Source organism: Calypte anna, chromosome 7, assembly GCF_003957555.1.
Source record: "Calypte anna isolate BGI_N300 chromosome 7, bCalAnn1_v1.p, whole genome shotgun sequence".
NCBI classification, from domain to species: domain Eukaryota; kingdom Metazoa; phylum Chordata; class Aves; order Apodiformes; family Trochilidae; genus Calypte; species Calypte anna.
Window position 1 is genome coordinate 5,163,557 of NC_044253.1, and position 26,974 is coordinate 5,190,530.

A 26,974-nucleotide genomic window follows, 5' to 3' on the forward strand; every position below is an offset into this window, starting at 1 on the left:
GAATATTTAATATTGTGGCCACAACTGTTTAGCCACTTAGTGTTTTAATTGTAACATTTTGTTCATCAACACAGAGACAAAGGCAACAGCAAATAAAGCTGATTTGATATGTCAGATTTATTTTTCCATTCAGTTGTGAGCTATTTCTATTTTCTCCCCTTTCTTCTTCAGTTTATTCTGTAACATTTTAATTATCAAGAACCTAGATGTAAATTCAATAAATAGAAGTCTGGTTTCTAACATCCTGCTTGGAATGTTTTGGTCTCAATTATGGTTTTATGGCCTAGAGGTGTAATTGTTAAATTCAATACAGTTTTAGAGACCTCTCCACTAATTACACCCTTTGTGTAATTGCAAACTTACAGAAATATTACTTTCAATTTCAAGAACATGTATTATTATTCTGTATTCAAGCAATTAAACAAGCTCCAAAGTCAGTAGTCAGCTTCAGTTACCTTCAGTGAATTGTATCAAAGCTTTTCTTCTAACTACTAAATGCAGAAATAGAAGTTAAAGGTGTTGCTATCCATTTATGAAAAACTTTGATTGACATCTAAAATTACTTTTCAGACGTGTCATAGTATTTATTTGTAGTAAAAACATGAGAGCAGCAGGGTTATTTTGGTCAGGTCTTGGAAGGTATTCATGGGGACATCAGTGTTCCCTTGAGAAACTAGAGCAGAATAGGAGTGAAATTGGCTGAGGTATCCAGAATTGAGACAAACCATGCTGAATATTAACAAATATATAGGATGTCTAAACTAATTAAAATCAGAATGTGCTAAAAAGCCTTAGAAAATATTCTCACAAAGATCTGAACATATGAGCAGTTACAGAAAGACATAGATCCTGAATATGTTTCTGAGTTCAGGTGTCACATTGCTGTATTCTCTATATACTCATAAATAATCAGATATGAAAACTAACCCAAAGGAAAATAGTGTCAGCTAGCAGGCAGATATTTTAATAAGCTTGGATGGTTGTCTAGAAATGAAATACAGTTGAGCATAATATCCATAGAGAAATTATTTCACCAGTGTGCTGCTTCCCTTTGATCTTTTAAGCAGTATTAGTAGCTACACCAGCAAGAGGTGCTAGTAAAAATTTAGATAATTGGCATAATCTGCAGTTTACCACCTAGAAAATTAAATTGATGTTTTGCTTCTCCTATTCCCCCTATTATGCTAGTTTTTTGTTAGACTCCACGCTTTTTAATCAATTTATTCTTTCTTTGCAAAGCAGATAAAATGGTGTGGGTAATTTTGGAAAATGATGGTACTAGAAGTGAAATTGTGGTGGATATTTTAATTTTCTCTGTTGGGTGGTATAAATACATCAGTTGCACCAGGAGTCTTCTGTTCTTAGTTCTTTTCTTTTGCAAATCTCATCAAAATGAAGCTCTATTTCTCAACTTTCCAAATGTCCATGTTTCCCATTAACATTTGCCTTTAAATTTCCAGAAACAGTATCAGGAATGAAATACTCCCCTGCTTAATTAGTTTTTGTTCTAGGGAGTTCACTCCATAAATATTGAGGAGTTACCTTTTTTAAATAGTTCTTTAAAGTAATTTGAAGCTAAAATTAAACCTTAAAGTGATCCCCTATACAATTGCAATAAAATCCTTTAATCCAAGTGAACCAGGTAGCTGGTTGACTCAAGATCCAACATTATTAGTTTGAAACAGTTTGCTGAAATATCTTGATGTGCAGTGTTGGTAGTCTGGAAAAAATTAAGTGGAAAAAAAGGAATTAATGAAAAGACAAAAATAATCTCTAATTTTATTTATAATATCTCAGGATTCCATGAAATTCTAGGAGATAGATATAAATGTAGCATTAAATGAGGTTTGTCATTTATGATGTTTAAAAGAAGTCCTGTGTAGCTGCAAACAACATGGTTAATACAGTAATAATGTAGAGGTATATACTCTCCATCTGAATGGCACTGAAAATTATAGGCCTGTTTAAACAGTTCCTTAATACATCATTCAGCTGAACTGCAAAGCTAAGTAGCAGCTGGAACACTACAAATTTAGCATTAGATTTTGGTTCTCAGTATCTTAAATATGTTCATTTCTAGCATGGAGAAACAAGAATTAATAGTACAAGAGGAAGCACTTTTTCATGTCTTGCTTGGATAATTCTATGGGAACAGGATTTTACTGTTCATGTTAAATGGGGTATTTTAGTATGTCCTTTGTATCCTTTGCTATGTGATTGCAATTCAAGTTATTATGAAGGTATTTTTGAAAAATACAATAAATGAAAAGAAAATCCATGCATTAAAGATATGACAATGATGAAAATACAGTCTTTATTCAGAGTAATTGTGACATTCACGATCAGCATCCAAAGCATGATTGTTTTTAGTGTAGCAGTGATTGGCTCTGTTCTTTTACACAACCCAGCCTAAAACTAGACTAGAAATTATTTTAATTTCCTTTGTGGTGACAGGAACGAGGAGCTGGTAAGCTCACAAGTGCTCTCTTGAGTACCAAATTTCTTTCTCATTCTTTATTTAACTTCTGTTTTCAAATGTTTTACTGAAGAAAAAAAAATAATAATCTTTCCAGATCTTTGTGATGAAATGGCATCATGCTACAGCACCTTTTCCTCCCTTCTGTTCAGGCTATTAAGCAGGTAGTGTGCTGAGCAGGTATTTTTACAAGCACTTTTGGATAAAGTGTGATTTATTACTTAAGGAATAGATGTCTGGATTTCTGAAACTTGGAGGTATCAGTTAATACTACCTTAAACCTTGTAGCAGCTTTTTAAAGCATTTTAAGTTCTTTTCTTTCAGAAGTTAATTTACTGAAGTTCTTTTATTTTATTTCAGTGCTGTCAGTATAGAAGAATTAAGTGTTTTATCTAAAAGTACGAAGTGATGAGAATTACAGTTTGCACTTTCAAAGCTTCTTCCTTATGTTTCTCTTTACTTATTTTAGGTAATTGTCAAATCTGGACCAGGTACCTTTCTCAGCCTGGCTGTATATGATGATTATATCTTCTGGTCAGATGGAGTGAGGAGAGCTATTCTGCGTTCCAGTAAATATACAGGAGGAGATACCAAAATCCTTCGTTCTGATATCCCACATCAGCCAATGGGCATCATTGCTGTTGCCAACGATACAAATAGTTGTAAGTAACAAAGCAAGATACACTGTTTTATTCTTTACAGTATGATTCAATAATTTTACTTGGTTTTAGCCAAGTTAAATGTTATGCAGTGTTTCATAAATTCTTTGTTTGTTGTAGGAACTGGTAACAAAAGATGTCGTGTAAGCTTTCCAAAGTACATAAATACTATAGCATGGCTATTTTTGGCTGTGGTCATTGTGCTCACTTGATAACAGATAAATCATTTCTTGTCAAATTTCAGCAGTTTTAAATGTTGTGGGGTTTTATTATTATTAAATTCAAGGAAAGTGTTTTTCTTTAGTATGCTACCATCTAAGGCATTTTCATCAGACTTATAAAACTCTAGTCAATTGCCCATGATTCTGAGATAAGAGATTCATTGCTCTCTCAAAGACAGTGACCACTGAAGCAAATTTGCTAAAACAGAGTTCATCTTCTTAAATTTGTTTTTTCAGGTGAATTATCTCCTTGTGCACAAATGAATGGAGGTTGCCATGATTTGTGCCTTCTGACTCCTGATGGACGAGTGAACTGTTCATGTCGAGGGGACAGAATCCTGATAGATGATAACAGATGTGTGAGTAAGTAATACTACCTGCCACAATGCTTTTCTCTGCTGGGATGCAGTTGACTATCAAAAGCAAAGACAGTTGACCCAAGCCATTAAATTTATGGCTTCTATACACTGTAAAAATTGATCTGGCATTTGGGTGCATTCCAGGCTTTCAGTTGTTTTATATCTCATAAGACTTTTGTGGGGTTAAAAAGCATTAATACTTGTTCTAAAATACCAGTCTGAGTAGTTGTGTTTTACTGAACATTCTTAATTGCAATTTGTTTCTGCTGAGTACAAATATTTTCATTTCATGTCCTTATCCATATAAAATAACTTATTAACCAAGTGTTTTGTTAATCATACATACAATTTGGTTGTTTAGTAATTGGGAAATGTCTCACTTAAGTTGACAGACACCTTGGAAACTGGTTTGTTGGAGAATATTCTGTATTACACTGTTCTGAGTTCTCCTATCTTCCAATGCAGCTTCTGAACCAATATCTCTCAGCACACGATAAAGAAAATGTGAGAAAACTATTTTTTTGAAGTTCAGAAGTGGTTCAGAATAAATGGTCATGCATTGCACTGTCCCTGTGCAGAACTGATGCTTATGAACATGGAAGCATGTGCTGGTAATTTGGAAGAATAGGATGGGGTCAGCGAGCAGAGCTCATTCAGCTTCAAGATCACTAGAACCAGTTAAAGAGAAGAACTGGTGAGAACAGCAGCCTGTGGTGAGGGAAAGGGTAGAATTATACCTTCACGTGGTTTTAAATGGGGTTAAGGCATCCTTTGGACTAGACCCCAGTTTTTACAATAGCTTTGTGAGGAGCCTGTAGTTTTATACTAAGCTAATTGAATCCTGTGATTTCTTTTGCTATGTTTGTTTTGGACTCATAGCTCTGCTTCTTGCTTAGTTTCCTACAATCTTGCTATTAAATGAAACCAGATGCATCCATTAATTCTGCATATAATCACTATAATCTTCCTGTAAGTAGCAACATACCCAAAACAAATGTGTGAATTGCTAGTTTTATTCTGCACTTCCACAGACTTCATAGTTCACCTTTTTTACCTTTAACTCTGGCTCACACATCTGTGTTGTTGTTAACTAAGTCTTTACACAGTATATTATAAAGTCACTGGGGTTTCACAGGGAGAACTGGTTCTGTAATTCAGTATATGGAAGTTTGTGGGTTACAGCTCACAAAAGGGAATACACAGCTGATCTGGAGCCAAGATGCAGTATGGTGCACAACTAACCTGCATAACATTTACAGCTCTTACTCAAAAAATGCTTTGCCTAGCTGTATAATTGAGATACAATGGATTTTACAGATGATTTGCAGTGATAAAGATTTCAATTTAAACTCTAACACTGTTTCAGAATCCAGTGATCCACTGAGATTGTATGAACAGGTATCTGATTGGTAATGGTTCAAAGATATTAATTAAGACTTTACAAAGAGATATTTTCCAGTAGAGACAAATGTTTTCTCTTTCCCACAGATGGAATCTGACCACCAAGCCTATGTAATCGCCTTATTTCATCCTCCCACATTGTCAGGCTTTATTGATTTTGATCGTTCAAGAGACCTCTTGGAGATGGAAAATTTCCCAAAATTCCATTTCTCACCAGTCTGTGCTTGGTCTTCTGGGTCATGTTTGTCACTTACTCAGCTAGCATTCTCCCATCCATTTGTCTAGGAAATAGAACATGGCAGAGTACAGGAATTGCTAAGGATTTTCAATTTATATAGGCTGGACTTTTGCAGATAGTTCTGCATCAGTTGCATCAGTTCTTCCAGAATTTGTGATGAAGTAATTGTATTGGAAATAAGAAAAAATGTAATTGTTAGGTATAATTTCCCTATTCTTCCTTTTGAGTTGTCCTATATACTTCTCCTTCTTCTCAATTTTAATATTTTGTTTAGAACCACAGTCATAAAGTAACTGTACTACTATCAAAAAGTTTATGGACAGAGAGCTTTGTGTAAATTCTGTGATACTTCTTTTAATTTCTATCTGAACTCATAGAAAATCTATATGAAAGAGAAAGCAGGAGTCAGAAGTTTAAATGGTCATCTTATCTTTTAAAAGAATAGTTAAAACATCCGCTCTGAGATGATGAGAACAGAAAAAGTTGACATGACTTTTTTTGTGAATAAAAAGAAGCAAAATTAAGAGCAGGTTTTCTGCATTTTCTTCATTGATGCTGGAACCTGGGTACACAGTGAGCAGCTGCAGAGTGCCACAAAACAGATGAAAATTCCAATTAACTGCTAAGTAATGGTGTTTACTTCTTGTCTTGGCTTTACTACATGGAAGAGGTTTTTTTTTAAGCATCTCTTAAGAAGCATTTGCATACAAGTGGGGGTTGTGGAGAGTCCCATGTGGGCTGAAGATAGCTGATACCATCATCTTATCAGTGCTGCTGCCTTGGAGTTGTTGCACTGCATGGTCCTTTATGGGTATTTGGATATGGTTGTAGACTCTCATCTTGGTTTGGAATTCACCCCAACATAAAATTTCTGAAAATAGTTTATAATTTGGATACCTGTCTTCAGTGCTGCTTAATATCAATACATTTTAAGTCTTGCAGGCTCTGGTGGAATCTTTGCATTTCTGATGCCATTCTGTACTTAGATTGTCAAAGTACAGGAGATATTGTCTAGGAAATATTTTAAATGCAACCATCATTTTTCTCATGTTCACCAGGTGTAAAAGCTATTTTTAAGTGTGTTAATATGTTTTCTTTTTAGCTAAAAATTCTACTTGCAACATTTATTCTGAGTTTGAGTGTGGAAATGGTGAATGCATTGATTACCAGCTGACTTGTGATGGCATTGCTCATTGTAAGGACAAGTCTGATGAGAAACTTTTCTACTGTGGTAAGCATTTCCAGATGTTTCACCTTCATGTTCTTTTTTTAGTTTTACATTCTTGCATTCTTTTCTCTGCCTCTTCTCTTTTATTTACACCAACTGCTTGCCAAGATGCACAGTAAGTCCCAACTTGCAAATTAAAAAAGCCCTGGCACTATATGGGTAGAATTACATATACCTAAACATATTTTCCTTGCACAAACTTAATGTATTAGCTGACTTGTATTTTCAGAAAGTTCTTGTATTTCTGTCTCCAAAACAAAACAAAACCCCCCCACAGCTGGCTATCTTTTTCAAAGATGAAAAATGGAGTATTTTCTGCTTTAATTTAGCAATATTGATTTAGTTTTCTGTATTTAATAAGATTCTTTCTGGCTGTGGAGTAAAAAACACTAAAATGGAAGGATTATAAAATGCAAAAATATCTGTGTAATAGACATATTTCCACCCAATTTTCTGCTTAGGTTTAAAATATTGTTCTTCACACCAGTCATTCTTCATCTTACAACGTTAGTTACTAGGGTGTCTACTTCCATATTTTTCCAAAGGGACTTTTATTTTTCCCAAGCACTAATAATCACTAACTGAATCAACTCCAGGTGTTTTGCTTCCAACTGAGCTTTCCTGCTGCAGTGTCTAAAACATGGCTGTTGAAAAAATTTTCCTAAATCATGGAATCACCTTAGTGATTTCATGTATCCTGCATGCTATGCTAAATGTACTGGTCACCCATGTGCTTGTAACTCTTGATTGTATCTTGTTTTGTAATCATATCACTGCCTTGGTAGCTCTTTGTTTCCCAAATGTCCAAATTGATGTCCTTTAAGCCCATCTATTGTGTTCAAAGCCAACTCAAGAAGTTGGAACAGGCCCATAAGCTTCACAGAGTCCAGCTCCTCCAAGGTTGACACTCAAATAACAGCTAAGGTTGAGACTGGAAAAAAGAAATGGAATTATTGCTTGGTTTTAAAAGGCTACTTTTATTATGTATCAGGTGTCTAAATGAAATGATGTGCTTGTGCTTAATTTTTCAGAAAACAGAGGCTGTCGGAAGGGTTTCAAGCCCTGTTCTAATCGCCGCTGCGTGTCAAGTGACAAAGTCTGTGATGGTGTCAATGACTGTGGGGACAATTCTGATGAGTTTGACTGTAAAGGTAAATGACAGTTGCTTCCAAGGTGATCACAGAGTATTGCTTTGTAATTAATTGATATGTAAATTGAGGTAGCTAAAAAACCACATATAACTTTATCAGGATTACGGCTGCTGAGATTTGTTTTGTTATAACTCAAAAAGAGGCACACTGATACATTTGAGTGAGCATATGTGGGGTTGATATTAAGACCCATTTTGGTTTACACCTACAGTTCTCTAAAAGAGTGGTTTTGGCTATGGAAAACTCAGAAAATACAGTTGCTGCTTCTTCTGTTAAGTAATAATTGAGAGAGGGTCTTTACCAGAGACAGGAAGGTTGAAAGATGGGTGATTTCTTATCTGCATCTGTTGCAATTTTCTTTTTTGAAGTAGCTTTGCTTCTCAGATGCAGGGCAGTGCCTGTGTTGAATGCAGAACATTCCAGAGTCATTCTCCTTTTAATATCAAAATTGTTTTTCTTTTTATTTCCTGAAACATGAATATCTATATCTGTGATTCAGCCAATGAATGAATAAAGGCTGGCTAGCAGACAACACAAATCCTTAGTTACAATCCAGAAATACTGAAGGGGAAATTATTCAATAGCTAAAAGCTATTTAGCTGGAGTAAGTAGCATTTTTTGAAAGCACTACATGGTTTTTAATCATTCAGCTGAATATGAGTAGAGAGACAAATAGAGAGACAAAACCCCCAACCTGGTTTTACATGAAAGAAATCTGAGAGATCCAGAAAGGATTTCTTTCTTCCTCACACAGTGATTATGTCTAATTAAATTTAATTATCTATAGAGAGACTAATTTTAGACTCAAAAAATTAATTTAAAAATTAAAAACTTTTGCTCTCAAGTTTATTAGACCTTATGTTTCCACTGAATTTTGGGAAGGAACAGTGTGTTCTGAAGGCCTCATCCTAATAGGTATTAGGTTTAAACACAATAAATGCAGTGTACATCTGAAGAGTCTGTTTAGTACACAAATTTACATCTTTTCTAACCATGTGTTATAGATTCAACATGTGCTTCAACAGAATTCCGTTGTGCAGATGGGATTTGCATTGGAAAATCAGCACAGTGCAACCAGATCATTGATTGTGCAGATGCTTCAGATGAAAAGAACTGCAGTAAGTTGGTGTTTGTCTGGGCTTCCTCATAGCATCTGTTCCATGATTATTCATTATTAGCTAGCAGTTAATTCAGGCATTACTAGCTGGGTACCAGCAGCTGCATGGTTTGCACAAACTCAAGTTAAACCTAAAAACCAAGCTATAAGGCTCTCAGTCTGTGTTAGGTGTAATATAGTAATTTACCGTTTCTTTTCAGATAATACAAACTGTGCTTACTTCTACAAACTTGGAATAAAATCTTCAGGATTTATTAGTTGTAATTCAACTTCCCTTTGTATACTGCCAGAATGGATATGTGATGGATCTAATGACTGTGGAGATTATACAGATGAACTGAAATGCCCAGGTAACTGAAAGAGAAAAAAGTAATTTACTTGTTTTGAACAATATATTCATATATTTCTGGTTCTTTTTTCAAATAGCTCTGAAAAAATGTTTATTCAGTCTATATAGTTTTATGTAGTACAGAGATTAATATAATACTGAATGCAATTTTTTTCACCAATCTTTATTTTGTGTTTCATTAGATTATGCAAATTGTTACAAATTACTAATACATTTCTCTGAAAAAAACTGTTATCTCTGGCTTTCTATTATCTCCAGGTTAGGTCTGTCATTAATCATTTTTATTTAAGTAAAGCATCAGTCATTAAAATGTCAAGCTCATCAAGCTTCAACACTGAGAAACTTTTATTAGCTCTGACTTTAGTGGATGTTTTTACTTGTTTCTTGTTTAATTTTTTGACTTTCTCTTTTATTTTGTTGAGGTGCTAGGGTGTTAGGCTGCCAAGGTAAGAATCCAGGGTTATTGCTTTTGTGGGTGTTCTGGTCTTCAGCTAGAATAAAGAGCTGACACTTGAGTCCCAGTCCCAGGGCTGAGATTGTAGTCTTTCAGAAAAGCAAGAGGTATTTACTTCTCTACATATTCTCTGTCTTTTCCTCCTCTCTTATGGGAAGGACAAAATACAGTTATGTAGGGAAAAAAATAAATCATAAGGTTAAGGTGTTGCAAAATGAATCATAGGAAAAGCTTCTTAAAATAGAGATGGGCAAAGAACCAATAGCATCAAGAAAAAGTAAAGTATATACAATCCTTAGCCTAATCCTTGACATTTGATACCAAATTTAATGTTTGCCAATGAATTATTCAAAATATTAAATTCTCACCTAATGAAGGATGGCATTTGTGTGTTTGCTCCTTTATTATTCAGAACCTCTCACTGAAGTTTGAGAACATTAAGTACAATATGTACACATGCCTATAAATAAGAAAGTGATAAACTGTATTTAGAATGAGAATTGATTAAATAATGCAGGTTTATTGGTGCATATTGGCAGGATTATGCCCATTTTAGGAAAGTCTCATTAAAATAAGAAACTGTGGGCATCAAGCCTGCATCTCCTCTCTTGCACCTTGAGCTTTTATACAAAAATCTATAAAAAGAAAAAAATAATAGTATTTTTTTCTTATAGTATTCTGGTTTCTATATTCTTTCAAAATCTCATTCATTCTTTAAATTTCTGTCTAAATACACTCCAGTTTATACCTCTTCTTATGCTGAGGAAGACCTTGTAGCATTCAGTAATCAGATCCTTACTCTTGTAATGGCAAAAAGGACAAAGCATTTTAGAATTCCTGCTTTCAAGGCAGGGATATCTGTCTGTGTCATCTAAGTCACCTCAACCTGGATCTCTCTGGAGTATTCCAGGCCAGTAGAGCAGATAAAGTCTTACTTTTTCCTTTTAATCTTTTGTTTGTCTTCATAATTGAGTTGTGCTCAATTGTCGTTGTCTTCCTGTGGCCAATACCTCTCTCTTTCTTCTAAGAATTAATAATTATTAAAAATAAATATTTACTCTTTAATAAATGTTATCAATTTGTAGAAATAAAGCTTTTAATTGTATTCTAAATACCATCCTTTTTTTGCCTACTAATTAACATAACCTGATTATTCCCATTTAGTATTCTGCTTTGCTGTGTAATAATTCCATTGTGTCACCAAGAAGCTTCTATTAGGATTCTCATCTAGGTTGTGCCAACTTTATTAATAAAAATATTACCTGGATCCAGAAGGAACCTAGAACTTGAGCATTAGTGTCCATCAATGTGACATTAAGAACTTTCATTCTTTCTGTATACCAGATGTATAATAAATTGTAGTTTCAGTAAAAAAAAATAATTATAATTTCAATAAAATATAGTTTCAGTTCTAATTTCCATATTCTCCAGATTAGCTATCAATTAATTTGAATTTGCTATATATAATGATTCACTGAGCTCAAAATAGCTTAGAATTACTGTATTTCCTTTGTCTGTAGTTGTGTTTTTTTATACCAAAGAAAATCTTAAGGGCAGTATGCTATAGCTTTAGTAAACTAATCTTGCATAAGTAATTTTGCATTTTATTCCATCATCCATTTATCTTTAATACTTTATTTTATCTTTAAAATGTGTGTCAAAAAGTTCCATTGTTTTACTGTTTGACTAATTGTCTGGATCATTCCTCCCTTTACTTGGAAACAATACCAATCCAATTCACCTACATCTGACTTCCATTTCCTGTGACATTTCATTCAAAACTGACCAACTTTGCAATATTTTAATTTTTTTTAAAATTATTATTATGATAATTTCCAGTACCAGTCTTTTTCCTAGTGTCAATGTTCTTACAGAAAATTAAGGCAAAATATTAATTCAGGGGTGGCTTTAATTTGGCAATTTTTAAGATTTACCCAATCATCATAGCCATATCATTTCTTTATTTTTATTTTTTTCTATTCATGCAGCTATAGAAGCTTTAAATATAACTTTAATTTTCTTTTTAAGGGGGAGGCATCCTCCCTTATAGCCCAAATACATTAAAGGAGTGATAGAACCCTTGGCAGAGATCTCCAGTGCTTGGAAGTCGTGCTTATTCCTTGGGCTTTCCCAGGCAAAGATCTTGCTTGAGATTTTGCAAATGACCTGTGCCACTCATTAGACTTGTGCTTAGGTCATGAAACTAAATCTATGAAATGTTTTCATTCCTCATTCTGTTTTCTGAGCATTCATAAAAATAAAACCTTAGGTGAATGTCACAGAGAGGAAAGGTGATAAAGTCAGAATCTCCATCTCCAGCATCAGGGGTGTAACTCCAGCTGGGCAGTGCATGCATGAGATTTGTAGCTTTTCCCAGTGAACATGATAAGAATACTGCCACAATTAGGTTATCTTGTAGATGCTGGCAGATAGATTAGAAGGGCAATTTCTTCAGCTGGTGTAAAACAACAAGCAATTCTAATCTACCTGAGCTCAAAACAGATAAACTGAAATACTTCCCTCTCAGTTTAGGTTGAAGCTATACTCTGATTCTTCTCTAAATGAATGAAGTATTTCAGTTCTCTAAATTATATAGCCATCACTATTTTCTAATTTATTTGAACACAAATACTATAAATAATACTTTTTTGCATTTTTAGACATGAACACTTCAGAGATTTAGCAGAAATATATTAGGCTCCTAATCATACTAGTAGAGACCATTTTACATTACATTCTTTATTTTATCACAGTTCAAAACAAACCCACATGTGAAGAAAATTATTTTGGTTGTCCTAGTGGAAGATGTATTCTGACCACCTGGCTTTGTGATGGGCAGAAAGACTGTGAGGATGGAATAGATGAATTGCACTGTGGTGAGCATTTTCTCTTATTTTTTTTTAATTTCTGTAAGCACTAATGCACTGTAAGAACAGAAAGAAGTGTGCATTTATGTCTCAAATATTAAATCTAGAAGTATGTGCAAAGGTTTTCAATACTGCATTTTCAGATTCAGCTGTTTAGTACTCTACTAACATCTTAAGCCCAATCTCATGCCAGAATTAAACCCCTATCAAATTTTTTTTGTCTCCTAAAGATGTAACTGTATACAGATTTTTATTGCTTTAAGAGATGACAATTTCACTATTTTTTTGTAATTCCTCATTAGGACAATTTTTTAGATAGAAGCAGTTCATACCAATATCTTGTGACCCCAGCAAGAAGTAACCGAACTAGAACTGTATGACATGAAATTAGACATTTATTTGCTCTGGAGGCCATATGGCCTCCAAAGTATCAACTAAAGTGGTATGAAAAAAATACAGCATGAACTGTGAACCATGTTAAGGGTCCATTCTGTTTCATATCTCTTAAGAGTCTCAATCACTACCTCGTTGTGAAGGAATGCAATCTGATTTTGTTTATAGCAAGAGCTGATCTATTGACTTGAATTTGTATGGATTACCTAAACAGGTATATTTTGTTTCTGTAATGAAATGGCATTCTAACAGCAAAAGTTATCCAGTTTTTCTATGAAATTTTATTTTTACCACTGAGCATTACTTGAAGTTACACATGACTCTCTTCATGACCCACTTACCATCAACATGCTCCCAGATTTGGTTTGCAGTTTCCATTGAGTATATACACCTTCTAACTCTAAAATTAGGAACTACTGTGCACTATAAAAATCAGAAGGGTTTGGGGTTTTTTTTGTGTTGATCACATTCCTCAAGGGTAACTCAGTGCTTACATCTCCAGGTTTTATCACACATAAATACTTATTTGCAATACTGTGAAACCTATTAGCCAGTTCTGGTGGAAGAAAGGGAAAAAGGGGTTTAGTATATGTATTTTTTCCCCTTCTGCTACCCATTTTCGAGATAATTGTTACAATACTACTTTTAAATTCAGATTATATTAACTGGCATTCTTTATATTGTTAATATTAGACTCTGCTTCTATCAGAAACTTTTATTCATAAAGAAGTTTTGAGGAAAGGTCATAATAGTACTTAGAAGAGTTGTGCAGACTGGTTTGGAAATGCAGAAGCATGCCAATATTTTCAATGTATACAAAAATGTAACTGGGACAACAAAGTGCAAATACAGGCAAGAGAAAAGAACATGAAATCTTTTGAAGATGCAATTAAATAGTGCAGTAGCAAGAGGAAGACTGTGTTGGAAAATTTGGACTGTGCAGTCTCTGCCCTACTACCAAAATCAAGCACTTCACTATTTTTATAACATCCATGTGAAATACAAAAAAAACAGACATGTTTTTAAAATGTTTGTCCTCATCTAGCTAGCAAAATGTTTGAAAATATTAAAATGTAAGAATTTTGGATGGTTTGCTATTTGTTTTAATAATTTTCTAGTTTACTAAATGCATTGTTGGATGCAAACTCTCAGACAAACTGGTAACATCCTGAATGCCAAGCCTACGATTTCACTGTGTTTAAATACACCAACTGGGGCAGACAGAAAGGAGCAGTGTGGAGATTCCTAAACTATGCTAGAAAATATAAAGGGAACACCACTGATATGAAGCTGACAAATGCAGTGGCTGGTGTCATTCCTAGATTCATCTTGTTCATGGAATCAGTTTGCTTGCTCTGCAAACAAATGCATCTCTAAGCAATGGACCTGTGATGGAGAGGATGACTGTGGAGATGGTTTAGATGAGAGTGATGCTATTTGTGGTAAGTAGAATCATTTTAGTTCTGTATTATGTCAGATCATGCATACTAAAGGTACCAAGTGATCCAGGAAGGTGAACAAGTCCAGCATCTCCAAAGGACATATGCCTACAGGTTGAGTATTTAAGGATATCCTTCCCCCAGCCCACTCCAACCAGCAGCTAGAGACCTCTTTGTGGGGTCTGTGTGATTTGGGTCTAGCCTTGCAGTGAAGGTATGAATGGCAAAGTGTGGCAAAAGGAGAACCAAACTTCTGTCCAGTTCCCATTCTTCAAGTAAAGCCTTGTATCAGAGCTTGAATTTCAGTAGCAGATGCCTGAAGAATCTGAAGTTGTGGGAGTTTCCTGCAGGTCTTTCTCCTGTTCCCATAAATTTTTTGTACATACAGTTATAAGCATTATTGCATAGTACTTCATTCAAATTCTTCTCAAACTCTTCCAATTGCATAAGGGATTGAAAATTTTAGTTGAATTTTAGGGTTGAGTTGACTGGAAAATGAGCTAGTGAATTCTTTTCAAAAGAAAATCACCTTATGTCAAGTCAGACCGTCACAATTTCATGATATTTCATAGATTGGTTCCGTTGTATCTCTCCTGTATTTTAAGATTTCCTTTTTGAAAATGTCAACAGTGTTTTTTTCTTTCTCAAAAATTATCTCAGTCCACTCAACAAGGAGAATTTCCTTATTGTTGATGACATTACAGAAAGTGTTAAGTAGGCAGAGAATAGATCTCTTTGGCTGATGTTCAGAGCTGTGGTTAAAGTAATTTCTTAAACACAGATGTAGAAATGTCAACAAATGTAAAGAATGAAGGTGGAAATTATACTGTTCCAATATGGCAAAATATGACTGTATTAAGATTACATTAACTTGAAGTTGACATCCACCTGCAATACAGTTTTTTGTGGTATTCAGGGCATGCTGAGGACTGGAGCATTGTGGGCAATGTGTGTTTGAAAGGGAAGATATCTCTCTGCCCTTACCCCCTAGCAAAAAGAGAAGTTAGCTACAGTGTGAGGGATTGCATAAAAGTTTACTTCCAAAAAAAGTAAAATTAATCCTAGGATATAATAGTCTGATTTGAAGAAAAGCCTTAAAAAATAATAATTTTTAAAAAAAAAGTGAAATAACCAATGTGAATTACTTGCATTAGGACTGTCAGACAGTTTCCTACTCCCACTTCTGTTGTACTTGGTACATGTTCTCTTCTCCATGGGGCTGATTCATGCACATTTGGAATACCTGTAGCCTCCTGCCATGGAGTGAAGTGAGGATTACTTGGTCTGCAAGATCAGATTGCAAACACCCAGTCAGACAGAAAGACTAAAATTGGTTTGAGAGGTTATTCTGCTGGATAGTTTTTATGAGGCATGGCAAATTAAACAGCCTTGCAGAAAATTAAGAGACTGAATACATGAGAAGAATGGAAGAAATAGCAGATTGTCAAGATTTTTGCTGTCAAAACCAGTCTTAGCCAGTATATTTGTCATCATGCACAGTACAAAATCTTTTTTTCACTTTTATATTAAAATAAAGCCCTGTTCCTCAGCCATTACCCATTGCCTTAAAAAAAAAATAAAAAAAAATTGGTTAGAACAGGTCCCAGACTCATGTGATGTTTTTCCAGGCTCAGTGACCTGTGCAGCAGACACATTCAGTTGCTTAGGCTCCCATGCCTGTGTCCCCCAGCACTGGCTCTGTGACGGCGAAAGGGACTGTCCTAATGGAAGTGATGAACTCTCTACAGCAGGCTGTGGTATGTTTGCATGTTAAAAATGGAGAGTATCCCTTTTCTTGATAATTTTGGCTTTATAATATTCACATACTGTTTCTGTCTTCTGTATCATACCCTTAAACTGCCAAGATTTTTAGATAAGGTGTGTGGGCCACGTGAGCACACGTACCAAGATCCTTCAAGATTTTAATCAGCCTAACATCATCAGGTTTGCTTTTTTTAATATATACTGAGGCACACCAGCTGAAGATCAGTACATGGTTCATGACACAGACATTATACAGCAAGTTTACTAAAGAAAATTAGCATTTTATTGACTATGAAGTTTTATTTCTCTTTCTAAAGAAAATGCTCCTGCGTGTCAGGGAGGTTGTGTATCAAAAAGAGAGATACAGTTCTGTCTGATTTATTCTGGCTAACTGTTCAGATCGTGACATCTCTTGCCCTATAAATGATTATGCCCAGTCTTCTGAGATATATTTCTATTAAAAGTGTCAGGAGTTCAGTAGCAGTTTCATTAGGGGATTAATTTATTAATATATGTTAAAATGGTGTAGATTTAAAATAGTTAAATATGTTCTGTTCAATATATGCATTTTCTCTCAGTTCCCATTTCCAGTCTGAGCAATATTTTGAGTATCTACAGATTTAAAGAGCTGCTTTTATTCAGGAGCAGAGTAACATGGAAAGAACATCTCTATGTCCTATCCCAATGTTCTTTTCTCAGAGGTAGACCTTAGGTTAGTTGTAGGCAGCATCATCCACTTCTGAAGCCAATCTCTCTTGGATTACATGAGATTTTAACTATCCTTCTTTACCTGTCTTTCTGGTGATGAGTAGCTCTTTCTTCTATTGAATTCTCTTTGTATGACTCAAAAGCTATTGTAATTTCCATTATATCCACTGCAATTAACTAGTCCTGTTTTCTCTTTCTGCAAGAATCTGGCTTTGTATGTTACTGATCTCAGTGTCATTCATTTTTATGTTCTGTATCTTCCTCAGCTCCTAATAACACCTGTGATGAGAATGCTTTCATGTGCCATAACCAAGTCTGCATTCCCAAACAGTTTGTGTGTGACCATGATGATGACTGTGGAGATGGATCAGATGAATCTCTGGAATGTGGCAAGTATAACAAAAGTGGAGTAAACAGAAAAATTTCAGGCTGTTAACTCTAAGTCCATCTGCAAGGGGGATACTTGGAGTCACTATTGAAAAAGAAAGCTCTTTGCTCTCTAAAACTGTTTTAATGTTAGATTGTAAATTATATGTTAATGAATACAACTTGATACTAACTTGGAGCTGGAGCTACAGTGACAGATCATTTGCTGTAGTTGTGACCTACAGTTGATTGCTAATAATATATAAAAGTATTCTTAAATGTAAAGTCTATCATTTTGTGTTCACTATGGATATATTTTTATAGGAAGTTTCTTTTATTGTTTTTTATCTGGAATATTATGCAGGTATAGCATAAAAATGGGGACTGGTGTTTGGAGTAACTAGGTTTTACTGGCATTGGAATTTGCATTTAAACAGATTTTAAATGTTCACAATTTTTCTAGTCTTTGAAAATTTTCATAAATATTTTGTTCCATCAAAATCTTATTAATTACTTGTAGACAATAAAATAGCAGCTGTTCAAGCTGAGGAGAGCATAAGTACAAAATCTGTTCTTCCTAGATTGCATTTCCTATTGCTGCTGTAAGAGGCAGGATACTGAGCTAGGTGAGCCACTGCCTCAACCTGTAAGGTATTTATGTTCTTGAAAAATAAAAAAAAATTAAAATCTCTATTCAAGCATATGGAATTACATCAAGCAGATGAAGTATTTCGTTTATGTGGCTATTAAAAGACAAATCCAGGAATAGGAAGGAATTTCTGGTTCCAGTTTCTTTATGTTCTGTCACCCAGAGCAGAGGCAATACCAAGCAGAAGCCCTTGCTCTGCACATTTGTAATGACCTTCCTGATGATGAGATACCTGTGAAATGTTGCAGCCATGAGGTGAAGCTGTTGGTCTGTAAAATCTTCCACTCAAAGTTCTCAGACAACCATACAGTGTTTCCATATCAAGCCACCCTATCTCCTTTCAAGCATGATCTATGCTACTTTATTTTTTTTCCTTGAGTTTTAAACTAAATCAGTGCTTACTTTCAAGGCTTCTATAAATGACTGCAGTGTTTGAGGCAGAATTTATACACATAGAATAGAGGAAAAGTTACACTTGACTCTCTCAAACAGGAACATAAGTTTTGTAGCAGTGGTTTAGTGTACTGAATCTTACAAGTAAATATATTACAAGTAGAAGTTGCTTTTCCTCTAGGAATTTTTCAGCTTCATGTTTCCAAACTGAATAGAAAGCACTAAATTTGTGCTGACTTGTCAAAATTTTTTACTGCTGGTTTTGAACTCTAGGTTAAGGGCTCCAGGTGTTCTGAGAAGCAAATAGTTGTGTGTGGTTTCTTTACTTTGTTAAATATTATAATTTGCTGCTAGAAATCCACATTAACTTTGAAAATGTAGATATTTTATATAGACTGATTTTGAGGCCATCTTAGAAACTACATGAATATGTAGTAAAATGATTACTGCTCAACATATTTTAAAGGGAAAGCATATGCTAGAAAGTATATTGCAAAAATGTTTCTTGGGTGTAGTTGTTTCTAAACTGTCTGTTTTAAAGGTATTGTCTAGTTATAGCAAAAAGTTAAATTACTCCTAAAAGAAAATGGATTTGATTGAGAGCTGCACCAGTTTGTTTTACATATGTGGGAATTATTTTTTGGCTGTATGGTGCTGTATAAGAGACATTTGATTTCTCTGTTTCTTGATAGGCACATGTGTATATCCATATAAACCTTTGTGTGTCTTACAGAAGGAAAGATACTTTCATTTTGCCTCATGTATGCAAAGTTTTATGTCAAAAGTAGACAGTTACTGATTGCTCTGTTTCCAGGGTATCGTCACTGTCCTCCTGGAGAGTTCACCTGTGCTGATGGGAGATGCCTCCTAAATTCCCAGTGGCAATGTGATGGGGATTTTGACTGCCCAGACCATTCTGATGAAGCACCTATAAACATAAAATGCAAAAGTTCAGGTTAGTATTTTTATTTTTAATAACTTGTTTGGCCTTTCTTTTTGGAAATCAATGGTTTAGGATGGGTAAAACCTCCCAGCTGAAATCTCCAGGGTTTTCATGGTGATATTTCTTGTGTCTTGCAAGGAGAATATGTTGTTAGTCCTCAGCATCCCAAACCTCACCTCATAAAATTCCAGCCACCACTTTCTCTGGCATGAGATGACTGCTGGTACATCAATGCATTCACTCTGTTAGTACTAAATAAGATGATACTACCATAATAAAGTTTATAGTTTCTCTCTCTAAATATTTAGTATGCTCATCACACAGGAGTAAGCCAAAGAGAAGTGACTGTTAGATTGTTCTCTTCCTGTATTAAATGGTAGTCTGGTTTTATTAGCAAATTAATGACCAAATGTTATTTGCTTTATTGGTATTTTCTACTCACATAAGTTTGCTGTATATCTCAAATCTTATTCTGTGGCTTTTTGAAAGACCAGTTCTGTCTGGATCTTACTCCTTTATTGTACAGTAGCCCAGTCTTTATCATCAATTTTGATGGAAATTGCTCACTTGCTTTGAGGGAAGGTAACAGACCTGCTTTGAACATAAGTCTCTGATTCTGATTTGAGGGAACTGAATATAACTGAGCTGACATATTCAAGTGTTGCCAAATAGGAAAAAAACCACATGTATGTGTGTCCCCTCAGACAAGAAGCAGATGAGAATTCAGTCAGTCATGTTAATGAACACTTCAGCATCTACAAGGAGGAGAAGCCATGTTTTTTGCATTCTGCAAATTATAGAAGTATATTTTGTGCAGAGGTAACTCAATTAAATGAAAATAAAAATGTAGAAATTACTAGTAGAGTTGACGTATTTACAAAATCTTGCAGGAGAGGAATAAACCTCTAAAGATACTGAAATGTAAAAATTATTCTAAAACTATCAATAAGAAACTAATATTTACAGTTTTTTCATCTCATGTGCACACATCGCAACCGGTCCACAAGAAAATTTATTCCAAATACTAATAGACTACACCAAGTAGTGTTCTCTCTTTTTTTGTTTGTTTTTCAGAGCAGTCATGTAACAACTCTTTTTTTATGTGTAAAAATGGCATGTGTATTCCTCAAAGCCATGTCTGTGATATGAAAGAAGACTGTAGTGATGGATCAGATGAGAAAAGCTGCCACGTTAATGAATGCCTCAGTAAAAAAGTTAGTGGCTGCTCTCAAGATTGTCAGGATCTTCCTGTTGGATACAAGGTGAATGACTACAAAATGTGGTGTAATATAATGCATATCCTTTTATCTTAACTGTTTCTTAACTCCTGCATGATGATGATAAATTTCCAGCTTTTTCTTCTTCCTTGTAATAAAGTAGCATATGTACCATAGTGAGAACATTCAAGTATTTATTTCCAGTAAGCAAACAATTGCCACTTGTATAAAACCCTGGTGCAACACTTCAAATAAGAACACAAATTGCTTTAAATACAGCAAATCATGGTGATGTATAGAGATCACAGTTGTGAGAAAGGAAAACAGATCAGAGTGAATAGCAGAAATAAGTTTTCTACAGTTTGTTTCCTGTGTCAAAGGGAAAGTAATATTTAAACAAAGTATAATAAAATTGTTGAAGAATAATTGAAGAATGAAACTTACTTGTCTGCATGTGATGGTGATTTCTGAATCACTTAAATCTGTTCTTTGGCCTTAAGACAGAGAGAGGAATACTTCTTGGTAGTATGTAAACCCTGGCCACTGACTGCACTAACCTGCAAAAACAATGGAATAGAAGAGACTTTTTTTTTTTTTTTCCATGTTTTAAACTCTGTATTATCCCTAGCTGCACTCCTAGGTGTTCTGTCTTTTTAATAGAATATTTATCATTAAAATTTTGTCCAATGTGTCTTAGCTGTAAAGGTATTCATACTCTGTTTCCTAGTTTGGAGGTGATAGACCAGAGAGGTGGAGACCAGGCTGGGTGCAGCAAAAGTCCTGCTGAAGTAGTGTTGTGGAAAAAACATATGATGGGTGTCTGCAGAGAATACAGAAGGGAACATGACACAGTGATTTCCACTTTTGAAACCCCTCTACCCAGTTGTATTTTCCATTGCTGACATAACATGTGATAACCTTGTCATGGGTGGGGGTTGGTCTCTTTTGCCAGACGACTTTCAACAAGACAAGAGGGCAGGGTCTCAAGTTGTGCCAGGGGAAGTTTAGGTTAGATATGAGAAAGAACTTCTTTATGGAGAGGGTGATCAGACATTGGAATGGGCTGCCCAGGGAAGTAGTGGATTCTCCGTGTCTGGAGATATTTCAAAAGAGCCTGGATGTGGCACTCAGTGCCATGGTCTAGCAACCGCAATGGTGGTTCAAGGGTTGGACTTGATGATCTCTGAGGTCCCTTCCAACCCAGCCAATTCTATGATTCTATGGTGGTCAAGAGATGGTAGTAAAAATCTTGTTTGAGAATTCTCATTCATCTGAGTGTATCTGTTACACAGAAGACTGGAGGTTGTCAGTGCTTCAAGAAAAACTATAAAAAGCTGTGTATCTTCACTAAAAAGCACCTCTATTCAAACATGAAGAACTCCATTCATCATTATTTTCATGAGACAACCCTTCCCCTATTTTCCAAAAGATGTTTTACTTTTTCTTCAGTTGAAGAAGAATAATTACTCGTTCTACACAATTATTGGGTGCCTAGGATCACACCAGCAATAATTGGAAAGAAATGTAGACATGTCTTCCTATGGACAGCATACACAGCAATGTAATTGGGATGCTACTGGAAAAACTGAGGCTACATGAAGAAAGTTTATGGTGCTAACACGTTCAGAAGAAGGGACATAAAATAGCAAACAGAATCAATGAGTAAGTCAAAAGAAATGTATTTGGTTTTCTCTCCCAGTGCAAATGCTGGCCTGGATTCCGGCTGAAGGATGATGGGAAAACTTGTGTGGATATTGATGAATGTTCAACTGGATTTCCCTGTAGCCAGCAATGCATCAATACCTATGGAACCTACAAATGCTTGTGTGCAGATGGGTATGAAATACAGCCTGATAACCTAAATGGCTGCAAATCTCTTTCAGGTATTGCTTATTTTTTTTCTCCTTTCATTTTTTTAATCCACAGCCCTATCCAAAATAAGGTGAGGAATACCTTAGTCCCAAAGTTCCCTTTTATGGAAGATAAATAGAGTTACTCTGAAGCACATCCCTTCTCCAATAAACACTAGGAATGCTTTAATGTCTGAATGTAATAATAAGTTTTTAATATGTATTTTGCTTAAATCATTTGTACTGAATAGTTGCAGGTGATTATGAAAGCTTGAACTGGTAACTTTGTTATGATAACAAAGGTGTTAGGAAAGTTAAAATACATCACTTAATTCTGGTACTGAGTCACATTATAATGGTGTGTTCATGATGAGTGTTTAAAAGACTTCTGCTGTTTTATTTCATCATCTTTAGAAAATTAGAATATACTGGAATTTTCAGAGTGTTAAAAGGAGGAACAAGAAAAAAAACCCAATAGAAATCACAAAATCTGTTATTCCTATAGCATAGGAAATCCTCCAGTCTTACATGTAATACACCATGACGTTCAAGGCACAGAAGAACATTGGTTATTTCTTCATGCCATGGTGTTATTTTTCTGTGCTTCAGTGAGGAAGATTCACTAGATCAGTGACAGGAAGAGCAAAATGTCAGGAGGAAAGAAACAAAAAAAAAACAAACCCCAACATTACAGCATTCTGCTGGATTTCCTTCCTCGTGCAGCCAATCTTCAGCTTGAGCAGATGCTTCATTGTTCCAGACTTGAACAAAGTATTTTGCTCAAATTTTGGGGAGTGTGTGTGGTTTTTTAAATATCAAAAAAATGTCTATTTTCCTTCTAAATTACAAGACTGGAATCTCTGCCTCATATTCCTCTCTCAGGTGCTTCCCTGAATGGTCAGAGGAAACACAAGAGAGGGCAGAATTGTGGGCTGTGTTCTTTGATTTACTCCTCTCCGATGCCTTGCAAGCCACTCACATGTTTAGGAGCCATAGATCACTCAAAGGAGAAGTGGAGCTGGTACACAGCAGACTGCAGTTTATTGGTGTTGTAATATATCAGAATTCCAAAGTGATCATGACAAAGCTGTTTGTGTGCTGCCAGGAGGGGCCAACGTGTGCACGATTGGGCTGACACTGATTTCTTGCATAAATTGTTGAACTCTTTACAACAGAGCAGAGCACTGCAGCCATTCTTCACAAACTCCTAACAGGGCTGAGGATGATGCCTTGCATCCTTTAAGAACTGGAGAATAACTTCAGGGTTGAACATAAAATGCAAGCAAGGTGGTGCAGTGTATTCAGTACAAGAGCAGGCTGGACAAACGTGACATTCTAGGATGTATGAGCAGTAGACACAAGTCTTAAATATTTTTAATTATTATTAGGGGCTTGTTTTGGTTGTGTTTTAATTTAAGCTGAGATCTCTTTAAGAGACCTAAAATGAAAACAGCATTTTAATTTGTTAATTAAATTTTTAATTTAATTCTTTTTTAATGTTGTGTATGTTGGTGTCAGAAATATTTCAAAGTGATGGCATGAATGAGTATCTGTAGGAATAAACTGGAAAAACGTGGGTAAAAAACCAACCAACCAACCAAATAAATCTGGCTTCAGTTCAGAATTAGAGAATCAAGGTTTGTTCTATAATTCCCAAGTATTGAAATCTCTCAAACTGATGGTCAAAATATCTTTTATCTGCAACTGTAACAAATTAGTCCTAGTGATAATTTTGGAAGTGAATGTTGAAATTAAAATGAGGTGTAAATTATATTTCAAATTTAATCTCTGACAACAAATTAGCATTAAAATACAATATTGTTTCCATATGACAAAGACAAAAAAAAATTTAAATTACATTGAAAGATATACTAATTGATTGCTTTGTTCATTTTTATACTGCATCATTGATCTTTCTTGAAACATTTGAGTGTTTTAAATATTTCTTTCATCCATAACATTGATCAGAGCATGTAACATTTATTTTTCAAACCATCTGTATTTCAGCATTGTATTCCTGATTTTCCATAACTTAACGTAAAAGCCAGTCTAATATATTCTTTCTCCCGGGGTTTAGATGAGGAACCTTTCTTAATTCTGGCTGATCATCATGAAATAAGAAAAATTAGCACTGATGGATCCAACTACACTTTGTTGAAACAGGTATCATCATAGTACCATGCTCTAATACTTTTATTCTTTTCTAAAGTGTGCAACAGACAGAAACATCATCCTGCAGTTGGCAGTGTGTGCACCATAGAACAACTGCAGTACCTGCACAGGTTTTGTAACATTTCACATTGACTGATTTATCTGAGTTTCACATGTTCTAAAGCTCAGGTAGTTGTTTTGTCAGTCATTCTGATGTGCTAAAATTTTTGTTATTTGTCATCCTCTTCCATAGCAATGTTTTGCACAATTTGTGTATTTCAGGGATTAAAGAAAGCCAAACAGTCAAAACAAACCACCCAAACTATTTGGCCATGTATTAATTGGGACACTAATTTTCATAATCTGATTTATTTTTTTTTTACTCAGACATAAAATTCCAAGATTTACAGTACTTCAATACATTAACATATATCTTTGGTTAAATCTAACTTTTTCAATAATTTCTCTAAATTACTATAAGAGGAAAAAAAACTTATTTGAAAACTACAGAAATAAAAAGTTACATAGTAAGAACAGATCTGTCATTTTAGCTGTTTCTGCTCTACTTTTGGGCTTCACCTAAGTGTAGTTACTTACCACAGATTAGAGTTCCAAAATATGTTTTTACTAGAATGTGTTTTCAACTGTAGAGAGAATAGAAAAATCAGTTATCCCAGGCTTTTTGTGACTTCTTGTGTCAGTAAGCTGTGCATCTTAATGTCAGAAGAGAGATTCTCAGGTCTTCACATCAGTAATTACAAAATTAACCATCTTGCATTACACATTGACTTGATTTGAGCATAGCAGGCATTATCTTAAAGTCTGTTTGTTCTTCTGAAATCCTGCTGGCTTCTCTCTCATCTACATCTCACTCCCTCTCTCCTCTTTTGCTGGTACACCTGGTAGTAGAAGGCTGTGAAAAGAGGGGACCAAGGCTAAATTTTCTTTATGGTTGGTGCTGACAGATTGGCTCACTGGGCTTGAATTTACTGGTTTCCTCTTCAGGATGTTGGAGACAGTGTAGCTCCATGAATTCAGTAGTCTAATGGATATCTCTGCTATTGGATTCACTGGCTTTTGGTCCTAGAAGTATGGCATTTAAAAAGAATCCCACATTTGAAAGCAAACAGGGGAGCTATACCAGCAGAACAGGTGGGCTGTCGTCCTCCTAAGGACAGCTTTCTGTCCTTGTAATGTTTTGATGGATTGGCTCTTCCTTAGACATCATCACCAGATGAAGGCAAATACCAGAGCTGCTCTGGCAAAGGAGCAGAACCACCCTGCTCTGTGTATTTGATCTGTGCTTTGCCATTCTAACATTTATTCATATAAACTCAGAGTAAAGGAGCTGAAAGAATGAGCTCATTCAGTCTCCTCTGAGTTATTATGTGACAGCTTTTTCCTCTCTCTCTCTTTTTTTTTTTTTCCTTTTTTTTTTCCCCTTTTTTTTTGTGTTTGTGTGTATTTTTTTGGTTCTTGTTGCTTTTTTTCCAAATATACATAAACAGTACAGCTGTATGTCATGTATGTTCTTTGCCCTTCATTTCCTTTCCTCCCAGTCATCAAAATCCTTGGAATTTCCATAAACAGTGTAGATAGAATCTTCCTCTTGTAATTTATCTGCCTGGTTTCTAATTAGGGTGCCAAGGGAAAGCAAGTCACAGCCTAGGGCACTGTGTGCTGTGTGGAACAGAAAGAAAATCACATTTCAGATGGGAGGGTAAAATTGTTGGTGCCATCTGAAAGCTTCCCTGTTCCTTCTAGAAGCAGATTACACAGGATATTACAAAGGATTATGCTAGGAGGACCTGAAAGTGCCATGTAGATCATGAAGATGAGATGTTGTCAGGACAGAGAACTCTATTGCAAATGTGCAGAAATAATTACACCTGCAGCTGATATTCTGATAAATGTTGGAGCTAAACTGACCCTAAATAAAACACTTGAAAGCAGAGGGTTGCAGGTCTCTTGGTCATCCTGGATACCTAAGAAACTTTTACAGGTTTGCAGAATAGGTAGATGCAAGGGTAATTTTTTTCAAATTTCTGAACTTGATTTCTAGATTTGGGTTTGATTTGTGACAGCCTTTTGTGTTCCTTCACCAGTTGTCTCCTTTGTTAAAAATTTAGGCTGGGGGTTCATTTGTAGATGAATTTATAGTAGAAAAAGACAGAAAAGTCTTTTGCAGCACAGTTTCAACTGAAAGAACTACAGTAGTTTTTTTTAAAACTCTCTGTGATTTTTTTTACAAAATGAGTGATCCCCCAGCACTGTATTGTTTAAGGCTTAATTTAATATGGTTTATGGTTTTAATAGTGGTTCAGGCAGCCTAATCACTCTTCCTCTACATTTTGATGAAAATACAGATTTACAGTATTTCACTGTGGTAGTTGGCAGATGAGCCATGTATCACTTTCTGTACAATTAAGCATCATTATTCTTGGCTGTTTATTTTAGCATGGGCTAGTCCAGCACATCCCCTCTACAACTATGAATCACATTAATGAGGGAGGTTGCTGATCTACCTGAGAGCAGAATGTCACTGGGCTGATAAGAGAATTGATTAACTGATCTTGTGGCT

General features: G+C 35.2%; 1 protein-coding gene across 1 annotated transcript in view; it reads left to right on the forward strand.

Moving 5' to 3' along the window:
* The window catches only part of LRP1B (LDL receptor related protein 1B), a 637,314-nt gene that overhangs the window by 514,785 nt on the left and 95,555 nt on the right, over positions 1–26,974 (forward strand). The window contains exons 45-58 of the mRNA XM_030454074.1: positions 2,946–3,138; positions 3,594–3,719; positions 6,457–6,585; positions 7,614–7,733; positions 8,738–8,851; positions 9,051–9,200; positions 12,407–12,529; positions 14,236–14,355; positions 15,981–16,109; positions 17,091–17,213; positions 19,047–19,187; positions 20,250–20,437; positions 22,092–22,275; positions 24,320–24,405. Of these exons, the coding sequence (XP_030309934.1) occupies positions 2,946–3,138; positions 3,594–3,719; positions 6,457–6,585; positions 7,614–7,733; positions 8,738–8,851; positions 9,051–9,200; positions 12,407–12,529; positions 14,236–14,355; positions 15,981–16,109; positions 17,091–17,213; positions 19,047–19,187; positions 20,250–20,437; positions 22,092–22,275; positions 24,320–24,405 (1,926 nt within the window). The remainder of the gene's footprint in view (positions 1–2,945; positions 3,139–3,593; positions 3,720–6,456; positions 6,586–7,613; positions 7,734–8,737; positions 8,852–9,050; positions 9,201–12,406; positions 12,530–14,235; positions 14,356–15,980; positions 16,110–17,090; positions 17,214–19,046; positions 19,188–20,249; positions 20,438–22,091; positions 22,276–24,319; positions 24,406–26,974) is intronic.